The sequence below is a fragment of the Falco rusticolus genome, chromosome 9, assembly GCF_015220075.1.
Source record: "Falco rusticolus isolate bFalRus1 chromosome 9, bFalRus1.pri, whole genome shotgun sequence".
Taxonomy (NCBI): Eukaryota; Metazoa; Chordata; class Aves; order Falconiformes; family Falconidae; genus Falco; species Falco rusticolus.
The window spans coordinates 26,071,774-26,087,527 of record NC_051195.1 but is presented as its reverse complement, the minus strand read 5'-3'; the positions used below and the strand labels follow the sequence as shown (position 1 = coordinate 26,087,527).

At 36.5% G+C, this 15,754-nt stretch overlaps 1 protein-coding gene across 1 annotated transcript in view; it reads right to left on the bottom strand.

Annotated features, from left to right (window-relative positions):
• The window catches only part of TNKS2 (tankyrase 2), a 33,970-nt gene that overhangs the window by 3,627 nt on the left and 14,589 nt on the right, over window positions 1–15,754 (bottom strand). Inside the window, exons 12-26 of the mRNA XM_037399403.1 lie at window positions 14,662–14,833; window positions 13,818–13,897; window positions 13,248–13,393; window positions 12,674–12,839; window positions 12,150–12,369; window positions 11,639–11,748; window positions 10,723–10,911; window positions 9,733–9,985; window positions 9,036–9,118; window positions 8,316–8,436; window positions 5,739–5,836; window positions 5,009–5,083; window positions 3,857–3,962; window positions 1,813–1,999; window positions 92–248 (exon numbers count right to left, since the gene is read on the bottom strand). Of these exons, the coding sequence (XP_037255300.1) occupies window positions 92–248; window positions 1,813–1,999; window positions 3,857–3,962; window positions 5,009–5,083; window positions 5,739–5,836; window positions 8,316–8,436; window positions 9,036–9,118; window positions 9,733–9,985; window positions 10,723–10,911; window positions 11,639–11,748; window positions 12,150–12,369; window positions 12,674–12,839; window positions 13,248–13,393; window positions 13,818–13,897; window positions 14,662–14,833 (2,163 nt within the window). The remainder of the gene's footprint in view (window positions 1–91; window positions 249–1,812; window positions 2,000–3,856; window positions 3,963–5,008; window positions 5,084–5,738; window positions 5,837–8,315; window positions 8,437–9,035; window positions 9,119–9,732; window positions 9,986–10,722; window positions 10,912–11,638; window positions 11,749–12,149; window positions 12,370–12,673; window positions 12,840–13,247; window positions 13,394–13,817; window positions 13,898–14,661; window positions 14,834–15,754) is intronic.

The window sequence follows — 15,754 nt, the reverse complement described above, 5'->3', positions numbered from 1 at the left end:
CAAGTCCTAGCACCTTGAATGTAAAAAAAAACCCCAACACATTACATGCCTTCAAAACAAGTCTGAAAAACTAAACCAAAAAGCTATTTACCTGCTCCCCTCTGTAAATGACATATTCTGCCAATGCCAATCCATTTACACTGGGTCGCCCAGTAACTGAATGATGACCGGGGGGAGAATGAGCCATTTTCATAGCACTGAACTGCAGGAAAGACTTGCCCAGCGTTACACGACAAAACAGCAATTGCCTGTGTTAAAAGGGAAAAAGGACCATGATTACACAATGCTTGTGAAGTTCCAGAAAGATTATCTTCATAATTTTAAACTTTTACTTGAGGAGAACAGAGAACTTTAAAGCCACTTCAGTCTCTCTTTTGTAGTTCACAAAATTCTAAAGTTCTGTTTTGACCAACAAAAGTTATGCTCCCTTCGGACAAGCTCTTTAGCCTGAGGAAGGGGTTGGAAGTAACATCAAAAAATATTTATTTTAATTACTAAAACCAGCATGCCTAACATACTTAAAGATTGTCACTACCTTTTCATGGTCTATTTATTTATTTATTTTTCTGAGGGTGTCGCCCCCATCACTCATACTAACAATGTAATTCACTGGTGTTCTAACACTAGATTCATATCCAACAGCCAAATCAGCATCAAGGCCAAGTGCAAACTCTAGGTCAACACAAAATACCTCATACTAGCATTTGTCAGTATGTTATGTTGTTTTCATTATAAAAAGACAGAACAAGGATACTTAATTCTTTACATATGTACTACTGCAATAGCAATGGAATCTCAGCATTTTTGTAGACTGATGTTATGTACCATTTTGCTCAGCCAAAACTTTTTCTTTCCTAATTCTTCATACAAGACAAATTTTTCAAAACCTCAGAAAGCATGAAAAGACTGACATCCTCTATAACTCTGGATGATTATTCTCTTTAAGAGTGTCAGAAAAGAGTAAACAATATGAAAAAGGGCAGAGGGTCAAGGAAGGATACTAGAAGAATGACCTTATCTATGTCATAGCAATGCAAAAAAAAAAAAGCACAGAAACACACAAATCATTGTCATATTTGAAATGATGGCCACTACCACAATTAACTCTGTGAAGCAAGAATAACTCTATTCTGAACTGATGGTGTCAGTAAGATAAAAAAGGTGTTCTGCAGGAAAGTGGATTTAAGAACTCAATTAGTGGTGGAGTCTCCACAAATCCACATCTATATTTCAGAGTGTGAAGCAGAAGGGACATGGGGGCTGACTGTTATAAAGTACGTTCTCCTCAAAGAAGTACAGCATCTGAATATCACTGAATTTCTCCTTTCTCTGTAATAGGCAATGGACTAAACCCTCACATTTCACAGAAGCATCTAGTGCCGGGGTCCTCAAACTTTTTAACCAGGCGCTTCGATGAAGTGGCAGGCAGCCATCTGCGGCTGCTTGGTTTCCCCCCGCTGGGGGTGGGGGGGTTCTGTAAATACCGGGGGCCGGATTGAGGACCCCGGGGGGCCGTATCCAGCCCACAGGCCTAGTTTGAGGACCCCTGATCTAGTGGAACCTCTTCACTCTCTGGCTACCCAAGTGACTTCTACAGTAAGTTAAGGGCAAAGGTTTGGTTGAGCACACTGAAGATGGTTAAAGGTTAAGACTTAAATATCAAAGTTTTCTGAAAGTCTCTTAAGCCCAGCATATAGAGTGCTGAGAAGGTTTGGTTACCAAGCAAATATTTCTTTAGAGAGAGGTTCTGCTTACTTGATGGTCTGTAACACAATGTACAAATGTAAAATCAGATTCTTTTGCAGAACTTACCTGTGGCAAACATAACAAGATCTATCTTTGTGAACTGGACATCCAGTGCCACCTCCAATTCCATACACATATTGATTGCTTTTGGAAGAATTTTCAGCAAAATAAATCCCAGCTCCAAACATGCCGCCTATATAGGCATGTCGCTCATCAAAGCCTTTGTGAATGATTGCATTCACAAATGGGGAGCCTAAGAGAAAGGAAGTAAAACATAGAAAATACAGTATACAGAAATTTTTGTGTGTGTCACAATTCAATCATCCATTCCCAAATTTTTTTTATACATTTTTCTACACATACAAGGAAATCAATCTCCAGAAATTCTAACCTCAGAATTACACAGCTGATTTGTTAGAGGTATTAAGAAAGAACAGTAGCTGGAAAGTGTACAATTTTAGCAAAGATTTATAAAGGACAGTATCTGAGACAAGTCTTGCTGCAAGAGAAGGCTCTGTGAATCTGCACTCCCTTTGGCAGGGCTTCATTCTAACCAAGATTCACTGAATGCATCACTACGCAAATTCTGTCTTACTCCTAGCACTGAGTAGATTGCATTAAAAAAAGCAATAAATGTAAACCTTTATTTATTTGCACTGGTCATAAAATTTGGCCTTAAAGAATAATCTGTTCACAGGAGTTGCATTCTGCATCTCAGGACACTTGATACCCATTAAATTTCAAAAAAAGCATGGGGTTTTTTAGGAAGGATTTTTATAATAGAACAAGTCCTATGAGGAATGGCTGAGGGAACCGGGGTTGTTTAATTTGGAGAAAAGGAGGCTGGAGGGAGACTTATCACTCTCTAGAACTACCTGAAAGGCGGCTATAACGAGATGGGTGTTGGTTTCTTTTCCCCAGGTAAAAAGTGATAGGACAAGAGGAAACAGCTTCAAGTTGCACCAGGGGAGGTGTAGATTGGATGTGAGGAAAAATTTCTTCACTGAAGGGGTTGTCCAGCATTGTAACAGGCTGCCCAGGGAAGTGGCTGAGACCCCATCCTTTGAGGTATTTAAGAGACATGGTGCTTAGGGACATGGTTTAGTGGTGGACTTGGCAGTGTTAGGTTTACAAGTTGGACTTAATGATCTTAAAGGTCTTTTTCAACCTAAATGATTCTATGAAGCAGAAGATTCCAGATGAGGACAAAAAGATTGCTCTTCACCTTCTGCAAGTGGTGTATGTGGTTAAAGACATATGTTAATTCTTAAAAAAAGCTAGAAAAACTAAAGGTTTAAAAAAATAAATAGAAACGCATAAAGCATTAATTGTTTTGTTGCAGGAATAATTCTGTTATTATCTAACTAATTTAAGATTTTCCTTTAAAGACAGGTTATTCCATTAAGAGCCCATTTCCTCTTACAGAGGTACAGACCACAGTCAAAACCCCAGGATTTAGGTATCTACAAGTTTGGGCAAGCAGTTAATTACAGTGTTAGGGCTGCTTCCAACAGTAGTGTACTACATTGGGAACTATGTAGCATTCATTGTAAGGATGTACTGTGAATTTGCTTCATTTGCTCATCAGGAAAAAACAAGTACCTGTGCACAGTAGAGCTTTCAATTGGCTATAATTTGCTAGTTATAAGCTATCTTTTCTGGAATGATTAACAAGAACTAACTTACCAAATTATAAAAACAAGAAAACAAAAAAATCCCACCCCAAAACAACCCATAGTAGAATAAAGTTTGACCCTTAATTATTTTGGTCATACAGCTGATAAAACAGAATTAGTAACTTAACAGAACTAGTAACTTAACCAAGGAGGAGGCCCACTCCTTAATCTCCATTCATAATTGCTAAAATGTCTTCACTTAGACCTCCGAAGTCTTCTTTGGGCAGAGACAAGGACATGCAAATTTCAGAAGAAAGATGCAGTGCAATATATATGCCATCGTGACATATACAAACACCTGCTCGTATAAAACTTACACAAAACCTAGAACCTATTTCTGCTGAGAAAATTTACTTTGAGCCAGTAGAAGCCCTCCAGTAAAGGTGAAGTTATGATGGTGAAATGAATTCATAAGGTGTATTTCAGTATCTCACCATGAAACAGCATCCTTTCATTAGCATGGTTATGATTCTCTTCAGAGACCTCTTTCCTCCTGTGAGTGTACCTTTCCCATAGTTTCTTGTTGCACACTTTCTGAATCTGAAACAGTCAATACGTAAGTTCCACCCTGAAACTGAAACCTTCCATTTGCTTTACTTGACAGATGTTTAACCTTAGCAGTTACACCGCAGTACATTTAAACTGCTACTTAAACATGAATATTTTCCTTAGAACTCAATGGAACACAAATTCTCTAATTTATCCTGCAGAAGCTGACTCTTGTAGCATAACTTAAGTAAATCATGATTACATGCTTAATTAAGAATCAATTAATTTTAAACATCTGTTGAGCAACACTCCTTAATTTAAATTTAGCAGGTTTAGTCACAATTCTACTTGAGTATCACTCCAAACATAGCTTGATGCCAAACCACTAGTAAAAAGATCATCTAGTAAATTAAGAAGTGTCTTCCATGAAGACTTTTAGAACACTTCTACAAGAAAGTAAATTATGTACTCTCTTCAGAGGTATGCTGGACATTGACAAAACCTTATGTGTGTAGATATATCAGTTCTACTGGGGAAACCAAAACGTCAATTCACAATAAAACTTCATAGTACTTACTTGCAAATCAAAATCTTTATCATTTTAATGAAAATGACCCATTTCTTCTGGGTGAAAAAAAAAAATGAATACAAACCAAAATTCCACTAAATTATTTAAAGCAAGGTTGTCTACTGCCTGGTGTTTTAAGCTTCTTTAGCATTATATCAAGCCAAAATAGGTACCCTTACTTCCATGCTTCAAGAGCTTTGCTTTTACTTCTTGATGTTTTTTCCTCTGCCATTCCCTCAACAGAAACCTTCTTTTGTTTCCTATAAAACTTTCTGCAGTTTTCTGTGAGGTCCTTCTATGTCAATTTCTCATGAAATTTCTTAACAACTATGAACCCATAAGCAGTTTTTCCATATAATCTTACTCTTTGAATTTCCCTGGAAGATAATCTTTTTCCTCTATGTCACAGAACAGCACATTTTATCACATCATGGAACTCAACAAACAAACGCAGAACATTTTGTGGACATTTTTAGTTTCAACCAAACTCTAAAGCTGTAACCATCGACCATAAAAATGCAACAGTTACCTTTAAGATGTTGTATCTGTTGAACACTCCACCAGCATGCCCTCCGTCTCTGTGCTCTCGGACAGTACTCTGCATCTGAAGATTGAGAATTTTAAGAAGGATCACTTTGTTTCAGAACACATTCAAAACACATATCCTTCATTCAGTCAAATAATCAAAAGAACAACTCTTGTCTTAGAAATATAAAAAAAATAATAAAAAAATAAACTAAAAAAATCACACAAGAAGTTTTTAGGCAGTGACAGTATATTAAGTAAAGCCAAATTTTGTGGATGCACATGGACAGGTTTAATGATTTTTTTTTTTTTTAAAATATCTTGAGTAGTCTATGGTGAAGTTTTCAAATTGAGCAAGATTGTCACTAACCTATTTAGAATATTGTTTCTTCAGAATTTTGTCCTGTGTGATTATGACACTTCGGAAGAAGTGACTTAAAACTGTGTATAACAGACAAGCAACAGGTAGCATAGAATACACATTTTGTTACATTATGTGAAAGAGCTTTTCTATAGAGCAGAGGTTTTAAAAATACTACAAACAGTAATAACCTAAGTGAAAAGTTACGGACATCACCAGCACAGATTGTAAATGGTGCAATTAAAGTTGAAATCTGAAGTACCCTTAATGCAAGTTTTTATTAGGCTTAGTGACGTTTATTGCACTATTAAATTGCCTAGCAATACTACTTCATCTTCTTCAGTAAAAATTACAAAAATACTGAGAGGCATACCTCTTCTTCTACTGATTGAAATTCCTTATCTTCAGTGGAAAGATCTATGAGAATAGTTCCACTACCAGAAGTATTTAGAGTCAGGTATGGGTTAAGTCCTGTGAATATAAAAACACAACAGCTTCAGAAACTGCTTTAAGACTTGCAGATTTAGAATGTTAACCAGCAAGAGATTTTTCTTTTTAAAAGGACCATTTTCTGAAAACCTAGTTTACAAGATGAAGAGGTTAGCAGCTAAAGAAGGCAGAGATTACCAATTACTTTATTTGCCTCCCATCAGACACATTTTTGTAGATGTCAAAGTACGTTCCTTCAAATCATTTCATTAGTTTCAAGAATACTTTTTCAGCATCTCTGTTTATAACTCCTACCCATACATTACCATGCATACATGTAATATACATGTAATATAAATGAAAAGCACAGCAGTGGGGTCTGGATATTGATCAATCATTCTCTCAACAAGAATAAACATTCCAGACACAGTAACCTATTTGTCTGTGCTTAGCTCGGTATTTTAATGTACGTCAGGGAAAGTTTAAGTAAGCAACTGCTTATCTATGAGTTCATTTCAAGTCTAGACAGTGAAACAGTGAGCAACCTGTCCAGTACAGGGTCCATGACTACTGATGGCAATGGCATCATGAACAAGAGAACTGACTTGGAAGTGCTAATTCAGTAGGAATGTTTTTTCCAATGGTCGTGCAGAAAGAGCTGACAAAAGAACTAAGATCATCCGGCAACCTCAAAGGCCTAGCCTGACACGGATAGAGAAGTTTCTTTTAAGTATTCATTCCAAATATGCCAAAAAAACCCCCTTGGAATTTTATCAGAATCCATTGTCAATTTACACAAAGACTTCAATCACAACTGGCAAGAAATGGTAATGTAATTACTGGACATAAGAATACAAAGACTGTCTATCAGGTGTCTTTCTGTCCATGGCCTTCCCAGACAACTAGCAGGTGACCAGTTAGATGCTGGGTCTGTCTTAATTATTCTCTAGAAAGGAATAATGCGGGGAAAAGGGGAACTACATATTCATGCACAGTGAGGAGCCTCATATTAGCAGTGTGCAACTGTAACAGTGTCCAGGAACAGCAAACTCTGGCAAGAACGAACCACAATAAAGCTCCTTCACAAAAGCCTGACTAACCTTGAAATAAATGGCTATACTGTGTTCGGGAAAAGATGTCAAAATACCAACAAAACCATATTTGAGTGTATGAGCCCAAAAGGACATGATATAGAAAGTTGACCTAACAACCAAATGACAACAAACCTCCCCACCCCAAAACCACACCCTCGAAAAAAAAAATAAATCAGCTGTTGAAACATTCAGTTTAAGTATTTATGCTTGTGGTTAATGTAACAAATGAAAATGCCAGACTCTTGCTATCTTGCCATAAAAGGCCTAGAAAGAATGGGGGTGGGAATGGTGAAGGATTTAGATGTTTGACATCCTGTCTATATACAGACTAACTAAAATATGTACAAATATACATATGTTCAAAAATACCTCAGGCCTACTTGGAAGGCAAAACCAGCATATGACTACTGGTTGTGTAAATTCAAGAGCTCAAACAAGACATGAGGCTGAAATGACACCTTGAAGTAACTTTTATTCAAAATACTTAATGAATCTGTCAAAAAAACATCTGACAATTAAGAGAAAACGATAAAGATTTACTTAAACACTTCGTTACTAGAAAAAGGATTATCTTAAGGGTTGGTTAATACTGTTTTAAGAAGCAAAAAATAATCTAAATCTTGGGATAGTGATCATCTCATCACTGTGGAGTGCAGATTTGAGTATGAGAATTTGCAGATGGTGTCTCCAGATGGAAAAAAATCCTACCAATTCTAATGAATTTATTACCTTCCTATGAAAAACATCAAAACAATAATAAGTGATGTTTTAATGAGACAAGGAGGAAAAAAAAGTTTGATTTTTTTTTTTTTTTGTCTCTTATGCAGTCATAGTTAAATGAAGCATACTGTTCCCAGAATTGTGGTGGTATCAACAGTGCTGCACAACTAGAGAGGCTTTAGCTTAAACTTTAAATACAAGTTGAAGCTGTTAAACAAAGCAATTATGTTAATTTGGCTTCACTGGAAGCACACCAACTGTATTTTTAAAGAAAAGCATAAAAAAAGATTTTCAGCTAGCTTCCCGAGAGAGCAAACATAGTATTCTTCTGCAGAACCCAATGGAAGAGGACATCACAGCCCCTAACCCATCAATAGAGAATGTGCCCTGCTCTCCAGAGTACTCCAAAGTAGATAAATCCTCCCTATCACAAAAAGCTTACTATCATTTTGCACTGTACCTAAGTAAACACGGAACAGTGAGCACAAAGAAAAAATTAGAGAACTGAAATGCAAGATTCACAGTAATTCACAGCACAAATAAAAGCGCTCATGTTTCAAGTCAGAAGACATTCTTACAATTTGAAGTGCCATTTTCTAGGACAAGTTTAATTATCAGTTCTTTCTAATGAGACACCATTTTGAATAATCCAACATTCACAAAAATGGATTCTATAAAGACAGTGTTACGTAATCTCAAATATATACCTTGTTGTCCAGAAATGAGTCTTTCAACTCCTTTAATGATTTTATGCCTATGGCCATAAGCATTAATTCCAATTTCCTTCAATTCTTTATGTCCCATTTCAACCAATACATCCAGCGTTATCTATAATGAAAGCAACACCTTCTTTTTGTACAACACAGTAAACAAACCAGAACAGCTGTCAATGACAGTGAAAATATATCTCACAGTAGCCGAGATAAAAAGTCTGAAAAGAACATGAACACTGGAGACTTTAGCATTATTATTTGTGTACTTTGCTTCTACCCAGTTGTTTTCTTCAACCTTTTGTCTTCAAATGAATACACTACGAACTACAACTGTGTAACTTGTATTGCTTGCAAAGGTCATGTTTCTGATTGAGAAATACAATTTTCTAGATGTATTCAAGCCAACAGAAACAAAACCAGAAATTACCAATCAACAGTGACTACTTATTTACTCCACCCTTTTATACCACTGAAAGAAAACATACCTACACTCTCAAAGCAATATAGACATTATTGCCCCCAGTTTTTTATATATACTTGTATTTGAGCATGTATTTATATTATATATCAATTTAAAAAATCCAGTTACCTTCCTTTCCTTCATTCCACTCACTTTGAATTTGCTCATTTTAAGTCTCATTACATTACTCTAAACACTCAGTATTTATTCCCTTGCTTTCTAGCAGAGTATGTGGAAATAAATGTAGTGCTTACCTGTTCTCTCTCAAATATGTCAATCAGATGTTCAAGGCCAAGGTTCCGTACAAACTGATTTATGCTAAAATCTACACCTGAAACTGTAAGAAAAACTCAAAATGAACATTCATACCTGTATTATAAAGTAAAGCACACACATCTCACACTGTCCGCGGCAACAAGAAGTGACAGAAATTCCTGGCCTTCTGAAGATGGGGAATTACTAACCAGTGGCAACTATTACTTAATGTACCCTAGTATTGTAAGATTTCCACATCCCCAAAAGCAGTCTTTGTGCTTCCACAAAATAACCAACTAGCTACCAGAAATGCATGTTCAAACAGAAGGTATTTTGACAACTAAAACATCATATAGAAGTAACCTTTTCAAGATCTGATCTAAGAATAGCCTCTTAGAAAAAAGTTTGTAGTAAAATACTGTTTGGTATGGAGCTGAATTTCATTTGACTTCTCTTTTAAAAAAAAAATTACCATCTTGGTTCTGTACACCAAAAAAGCAGTATTTTAAAGAATCTGTAAAGGGAAAGTACTAAGATCTTATACAAGACTTCTGTTTCTTGTTACTGCCAGCATAAGGAACAGGGATACTGCATATGTCATAGTAATTGTGTGCATGTGTGGGAAACTTTACATTTATGTATTCTTTTTACCATATGGTAGAAAATATTAGTCGTTCCTAACTGAGAACGTCTCACCTTCTTTTTTCTCCAGAACAGCAGCTCCCTCTGCACTGTTTGTACCAACAACAGAAGGAAGTTCAGAAAAACTACCAGACAAGTTGTCAAGACTACTTGCAGCAGACAGACTGGATGGACTGGATGGAACAGAAGACAGGGAATCAGCTGTAGAACCTGTAGTCTGGGACACACTTATAACCTGAGGTTTGTAGCAAGTTGGTAATGCAGAGGGAGGCATTGCTGCTGTCAATAATGCGCTGACGTCATCTGCCTAAAGAGCAGAAAACAACTTATTAAAACAGAGGAACACTTTTACATGTTCTTTCCTAGAATGCATCATCATTCTTCCAGACTTCTTAAGTATAATGCAAAATAGAATAAATGCATATTGGGAACATATGCATTTTACAATGCAGTTTACAAATGGCCTTTTGTGCCAACAGCGTACATGAAACTAAAAAAAGTTTATAAATAAAAACTGTAATAAAAACAAAACCTAAAACCTCTGGGGACAGTTAAACAGAATCCACTTCCTAGAAAAACAAACAAAAGCTTCTACTGGCAACAAGAATTTAGGAAACAGAACAGTTACTCTGAGTGTAGCTTTGAATTTTATTATGATACTTAGAAAAAAAAAAAAAACCACCCCAAAACTTTATGCTGCTATGAAGGCTGCTTACATTTTATTGCCACAGTTTTTGTCTTAGTCAAACTCTAAGTACTGAATTAAAAGCATCAAATTACAAGTCTGAATTTCTTTTGTTGGTGTGCGTTTTTTTCCACTCCATCTTGAAACAGGAAGTCTTGAGCAAGAAAATATTTCAAGAAGGTTTATAAAGGTTCTACTGACTTTCTTTACCAGACACATATAAACACCAGAGAAACCACAGTATTTTAATTTTTGCAGAAGTTGCTGTATTACTTTTTGTTTTTAAAGGATAGTTTTTAGATGAGCTGCCACAAATGGTAGGTAAACACAGATTTCCCAAGAAGAACCCCAACACTTACAGTGACCAGGTCCAATGGCGTTTGTCCTTCTTGGTTTTTCAGAGTAGGATCAGCCCCATGTGCCAGTAACAAGGCACAAAGCTGTGTCCTTCCTTTCTGGGCTGCTTCATGCAGAGGTGTGAAAGCCCATTTGTCTGTAGCATTCACACATGCATTATACTTTATAAGTAAAGCTGCTACATCAACGTGCTGGAAAATAAAAACACCCATTAAATTCCAGGGCACCACAATGTATTAAACTGAGAACTATTACTGATACTTGTCTGTAATCCCCATTCTGAATTTTCTTAAAACAATTTACTTCTTAATTATGATAAAAAAGTATTAAAACAAGGTGTTTTCTTCCTCACCTATAACATACCAGTAAAAAGTTAAGATTTCTTGTCTTGTGAAAAAAGGACAGACAACAACAGAATCCCAAATCCAGAGGAATCTGAAGGAAAAAAAGCCTGAATTTGAACTTCCAGTTTGGAAAGTACTCCAACTGTTTTGATTAAAGACTTGATCCAAGCACAAAGATCCAGAAAAGTTCACAAAAAAAGTTAGTGTCTCAACACTAGCCAAATCAGTGAAAATGAGATCTCACTGGTTAAATTTGACTGGCACAGGGCTGCTGACTTTTTATGCATTTGTGTTCAGAAAGCTCAATATGTTAAACTCCAACCATGATTTTATAAATTCAAGAGTCTTCGCATGTATCATGAGCTAACTATGATATCGTGGGGGTTTTTGTTTTGGTTGGTTTTTTTTGTTTGTTTGTTTTGTTTTTTTACATTTTACAAATAACATTACAAGTCAATGGCAAAGGCTTTCTAGAGGGTACTGGCTCACAATGCTGTCAATGAAATGTATCACATTTACTTACTTATTTTTTAAATTAATAAACAAAGCCTCAGAGAGTTTGGAAGAGATTTACCCCATAAGATGCCGCATTATGCAAAGGAATCAGCCCTCCTTTATCCTGTGCATTCACATCTGCTCCGTGCTGTAACAGGTACTCTGCAACCTCCAAATTGTTGTAACCAGCTGGAAGGTTGCAAAAGGACAGAATAAATAGAACACATTAAAAAAAAGTCTGTAGAGAAGTAATTCCCTTAAATTACTTGAAAGTTAAGGTGTCAATCCCAGTGAAGACAGTGCATTACCTATTAGTGAGGACAGCTTCAACCTATTTAAGAGTCTTTGGTTTTAAAACCTCTGTCAATAAACAATAAAAGATCATCTTTGGCTAGAGACAGTAGGAAGTTAAATTCAGAGTTAACAGTTTAGAAGATAAGTATGTATAAAATACTGACTATTACTCTTTTTATTAAAAGAGAAAATATGGAATCCTCTAGTTGAGGCTATACTTTAAACTTGCTTAGACATAGAAAGTTCAGCCACAGTGTCTAGAGATTTTGAGCAAACCCGTTAGTTAAAACACCGACCTGCTAAATGCAATGGTGTTGAATGCCGTCCTTGTGTGTCCCGACAGTTGACATTGTCAGGTGAACACAGCTTTTTCACTCGGGCCAAACAGCCTTTCTTTGCAGCATCTAGTAGAGCTGCATCTCCTCTGAGAAGGTCTTGAATATCAGTATCACCATCTTTAACAAGGTCTAGAGGAGTATTTCCATCTCTGTTTTTCTTTGTAGGGTCAGCTCCATGCTGTGCACATAAAAAACAGGTGGTAGAGTATGTAAGTAGAATAAACACACTGCATCTCATGCATCTTATGCCTTATTGAGCAAATATTCTGACACTTATTAGAATCCTTCAGGGAGTGCCTTCCATTTACTGTGTGAGAAAGGACAATACAGTTGCTAGTAGCATCTCTTTTACTGAAAACATACATTTAACCACGATAATTTAAAACCCACAAAACACAAATCAATTTCTCAAAGAAGTCCAATCACATTTCAAACTGAATAAGAAAGAAAAGAAAGTAACCTCTCTCCAGCATATGTAATACCTGTAACAGGAGTTTGCAAATCTCGTATTTTCCTTTTGCTGCAGCTTCATGCAAGGGAGTGAACTTCCACAAGTCAGCAACATTAACAACTGCACCATGTTTAACCAGCAGTTCTGCAACTTCATAGTGACCGTATGAACAAGCATTATGTAAAGGGACCAGTCCTCTGGAAACAATCAAAAAAAAAAAGAAAAATTCTCTTTTAAAAGTTGGGTCTTTTTTCAAAGTGATATAAACTTAAAACCCAACCACCTTCAATAATCAAACCGTAACAAAGACTTTATATAGTAGGAATATCTACTGCCAAAGTGGTAAAAATGCCATCAGCAGTGGCACTGAAGAGAATTAAAAACACAGGGCCAGAGAAATTCTTGATGCTCTAGTTTCAAATGCTGCAGAATGCTTTTGTGGATATTCTGAACATTTTCGTTCTAACAGAACGTTCCATAAAAATAAAAAAAAAATAAAATTGAATGTCTGAAGAAAGCTGGGATGCTTATCAGCTAGCAATATTCAAGAGCTGACAGATATCAGCAATTGCAATTGCCAAGAAAATACACATTTGAGTATTTACCCCTTATCTTTTGCATGCACATCAGCTCCATGCTGAAGAAGATACTCGACAACAGATACCCTATTATATCCCGCTGCAAAATGAAGAGGTGTAGACTGACGTCCTTCAATATCTCTGCAGTTCACACTTTGAACTGTACATAGTTTCTGTAAAATCACCACAACAAAACATACATCACTATACACAGTGTTGGCACACTTAATTTAGTCATAGAATGTTGTTATACACATCTGATTTTGAAAAACTGCTTTCATTGAAGTTTTATTTCTTTAGTTATTTTCACATAAAATCTTTACTTTTCCCAGATTGTGTCCCAAGAAAAAAAATAATTAAATACACCCCCCCTCCCAAATCCACACCTCTGACTCATTTACACTTTTTGTGTAAGACAAACTTCTGGAGGTGGTGAACATTACATTTTGTCATCTGTAACATCTGTGCAATACAAAGGTTTTACGACAGGGATCACAATTCCAAAGCAGCCAGTGAAGGGCTGTTTGATTGCTTGTTTTGAGAAATTATAATTTGTGATAGAATTCTCTCTTATTTTTAGGACAAGTTTAAGCTTACTTTTACAGTATCCACATCTCCAGCCTTTGCAGCCTCCAGCAACTGTCTATCTGCATCAGAATTACCTAATGGGATACCTTCTGGAAAATAAATGAGGTTACATGACAGGTAAGTGCGTGCAGTTGAAAGAATTTGTCAAGACAGGAAATCATTTGAGTATTTCAAGGATGTCCCTTAAAAAAAGGGTAACCAATTACAGACAAGTTTTGTCTTTTCTTACTGTCTACAACTGTAGCTATTAGCTCCAACAGTGTTTGCAAAGTTGCCTTCAGCAACACGCTTCCTATCTATTTTGAAGTACTGTGGGACCAACTAAACATTCTTATTTCAGTTTCAGAATACATCAAGAAGCTTACCAATCTGTATGATGTCCAAGCCATACTTTTGAAAATCCAGATACCGTGTTGTCTCTGCTCACAAATGCAAAGCAGCTATCTTTGCTTTTAAAACTAATTTTCTACTTAAAAGATTCCCCGCCCCTCCACATCAGGATTTTTCCAGAATTAGTCCAGATGGCTAAAAAGATTCCCCGCCCCTCCACATCAGGATTTTTCCAGAATTAGTCCAGATGGCTAACAGCATGAACGTTCCGAGCATCTCTGACAACCTGTGTAGCTGAACACTAGAAAGTAAATGATACTGTTAACTACACCTAGAGCAGGCACTCTCCTTGTGCATGTGGTTGAAGAGTAAGAATTGCACAACCCAGTACGGCCTTTTGTAGAAAGTACCTTTTTTTTTTTTTTTGGACTTGTGTTCACTATTATTTCTTGACACCACTTGAAATAGCAAGTACAATGAAGCACATCACTTAAGAAGTGGATCTTGAATAAATCCGTTTTACCTTGCAGTAGCTGCTGCACACTTTCTGTCCCCATTTGTAAGGCTGTAAAGCCCTGCAGAGACACAATGGAAGGATCACATCCAGAACTCAACAGCAACCGGCAAGTCTGAAGATGACCACAATGTGCTGCTCTATGAAGAGAGGTCTGGCCAAGATTATCCAGCGCGTTAACCTAAAAATAATAACAACACAGACAAGAAACGCTACCATCAAAACTTAATATTAAAGCTGTTTTCATTGCTGACTGGGAGTATTTCACAAGTATTCTTACTTTCATTAAAACAAGATATTCAGCATGTTTCCCAAGGTCATGCCATTTCAAAAGACCAAATTTTAACAAAAGCAGTTCATAAAGTTGTAACTCCATTTACTGAGGAAGAATTGCCCCCTTTTAGAGGCATGTGAATAATCCAGCATAACAAACAAGTTACAGCAATTTTGCCACATACAGAAGCAGGCCATTACTTTGCTCATGGCAGCACAAACAGTGCCAACACATAGTACAGCTTCTACCTGCATTGACTTTTTGTGGTTTTTTGGATTGAGGAGTTCCTATGCGTTTCAGTCAAGGCGTATTTAATTTGTAACTCTGCACCCAAAGGTTATTTGTATTCCCTACTGCTCCGCTGGTTCTGATCACTGATTTGAAAACTTTACGGCAGTCAGGCTGTAAACAAATTTCCGCAAGAGAGAGAGATATGAAACTTTGAGTTTTGGAGGATTCAAGCATTACAGAGAGTATATCCTTTCCACTTTTTGTTTGGTGGAAATTCGAACTAAACACTGTGTAACGATTTAACATTTTGCCTTCATTGTAATTTTTACTGCATGGAAGATCACACAAAGTCTACCTGTTATATAGTTCATTCTAGCTTCCTGCTTTTTGTATATAACCCCTACTTTTTTTCCTTAAGCATTTCATTACTACTGCTGGGCAATGAAGCGCCAAATAAGACACGCTACAAGCTTTCAGTTAACCGCAAGAGGAGCTACGTCAACATTTCTTATAAAATAGGGCCAAAACAACAATGATGCCTCAATGTATAGGGCTGTACTGATGAATTGATGGCCTATGTCTTAAGTATATAAACCT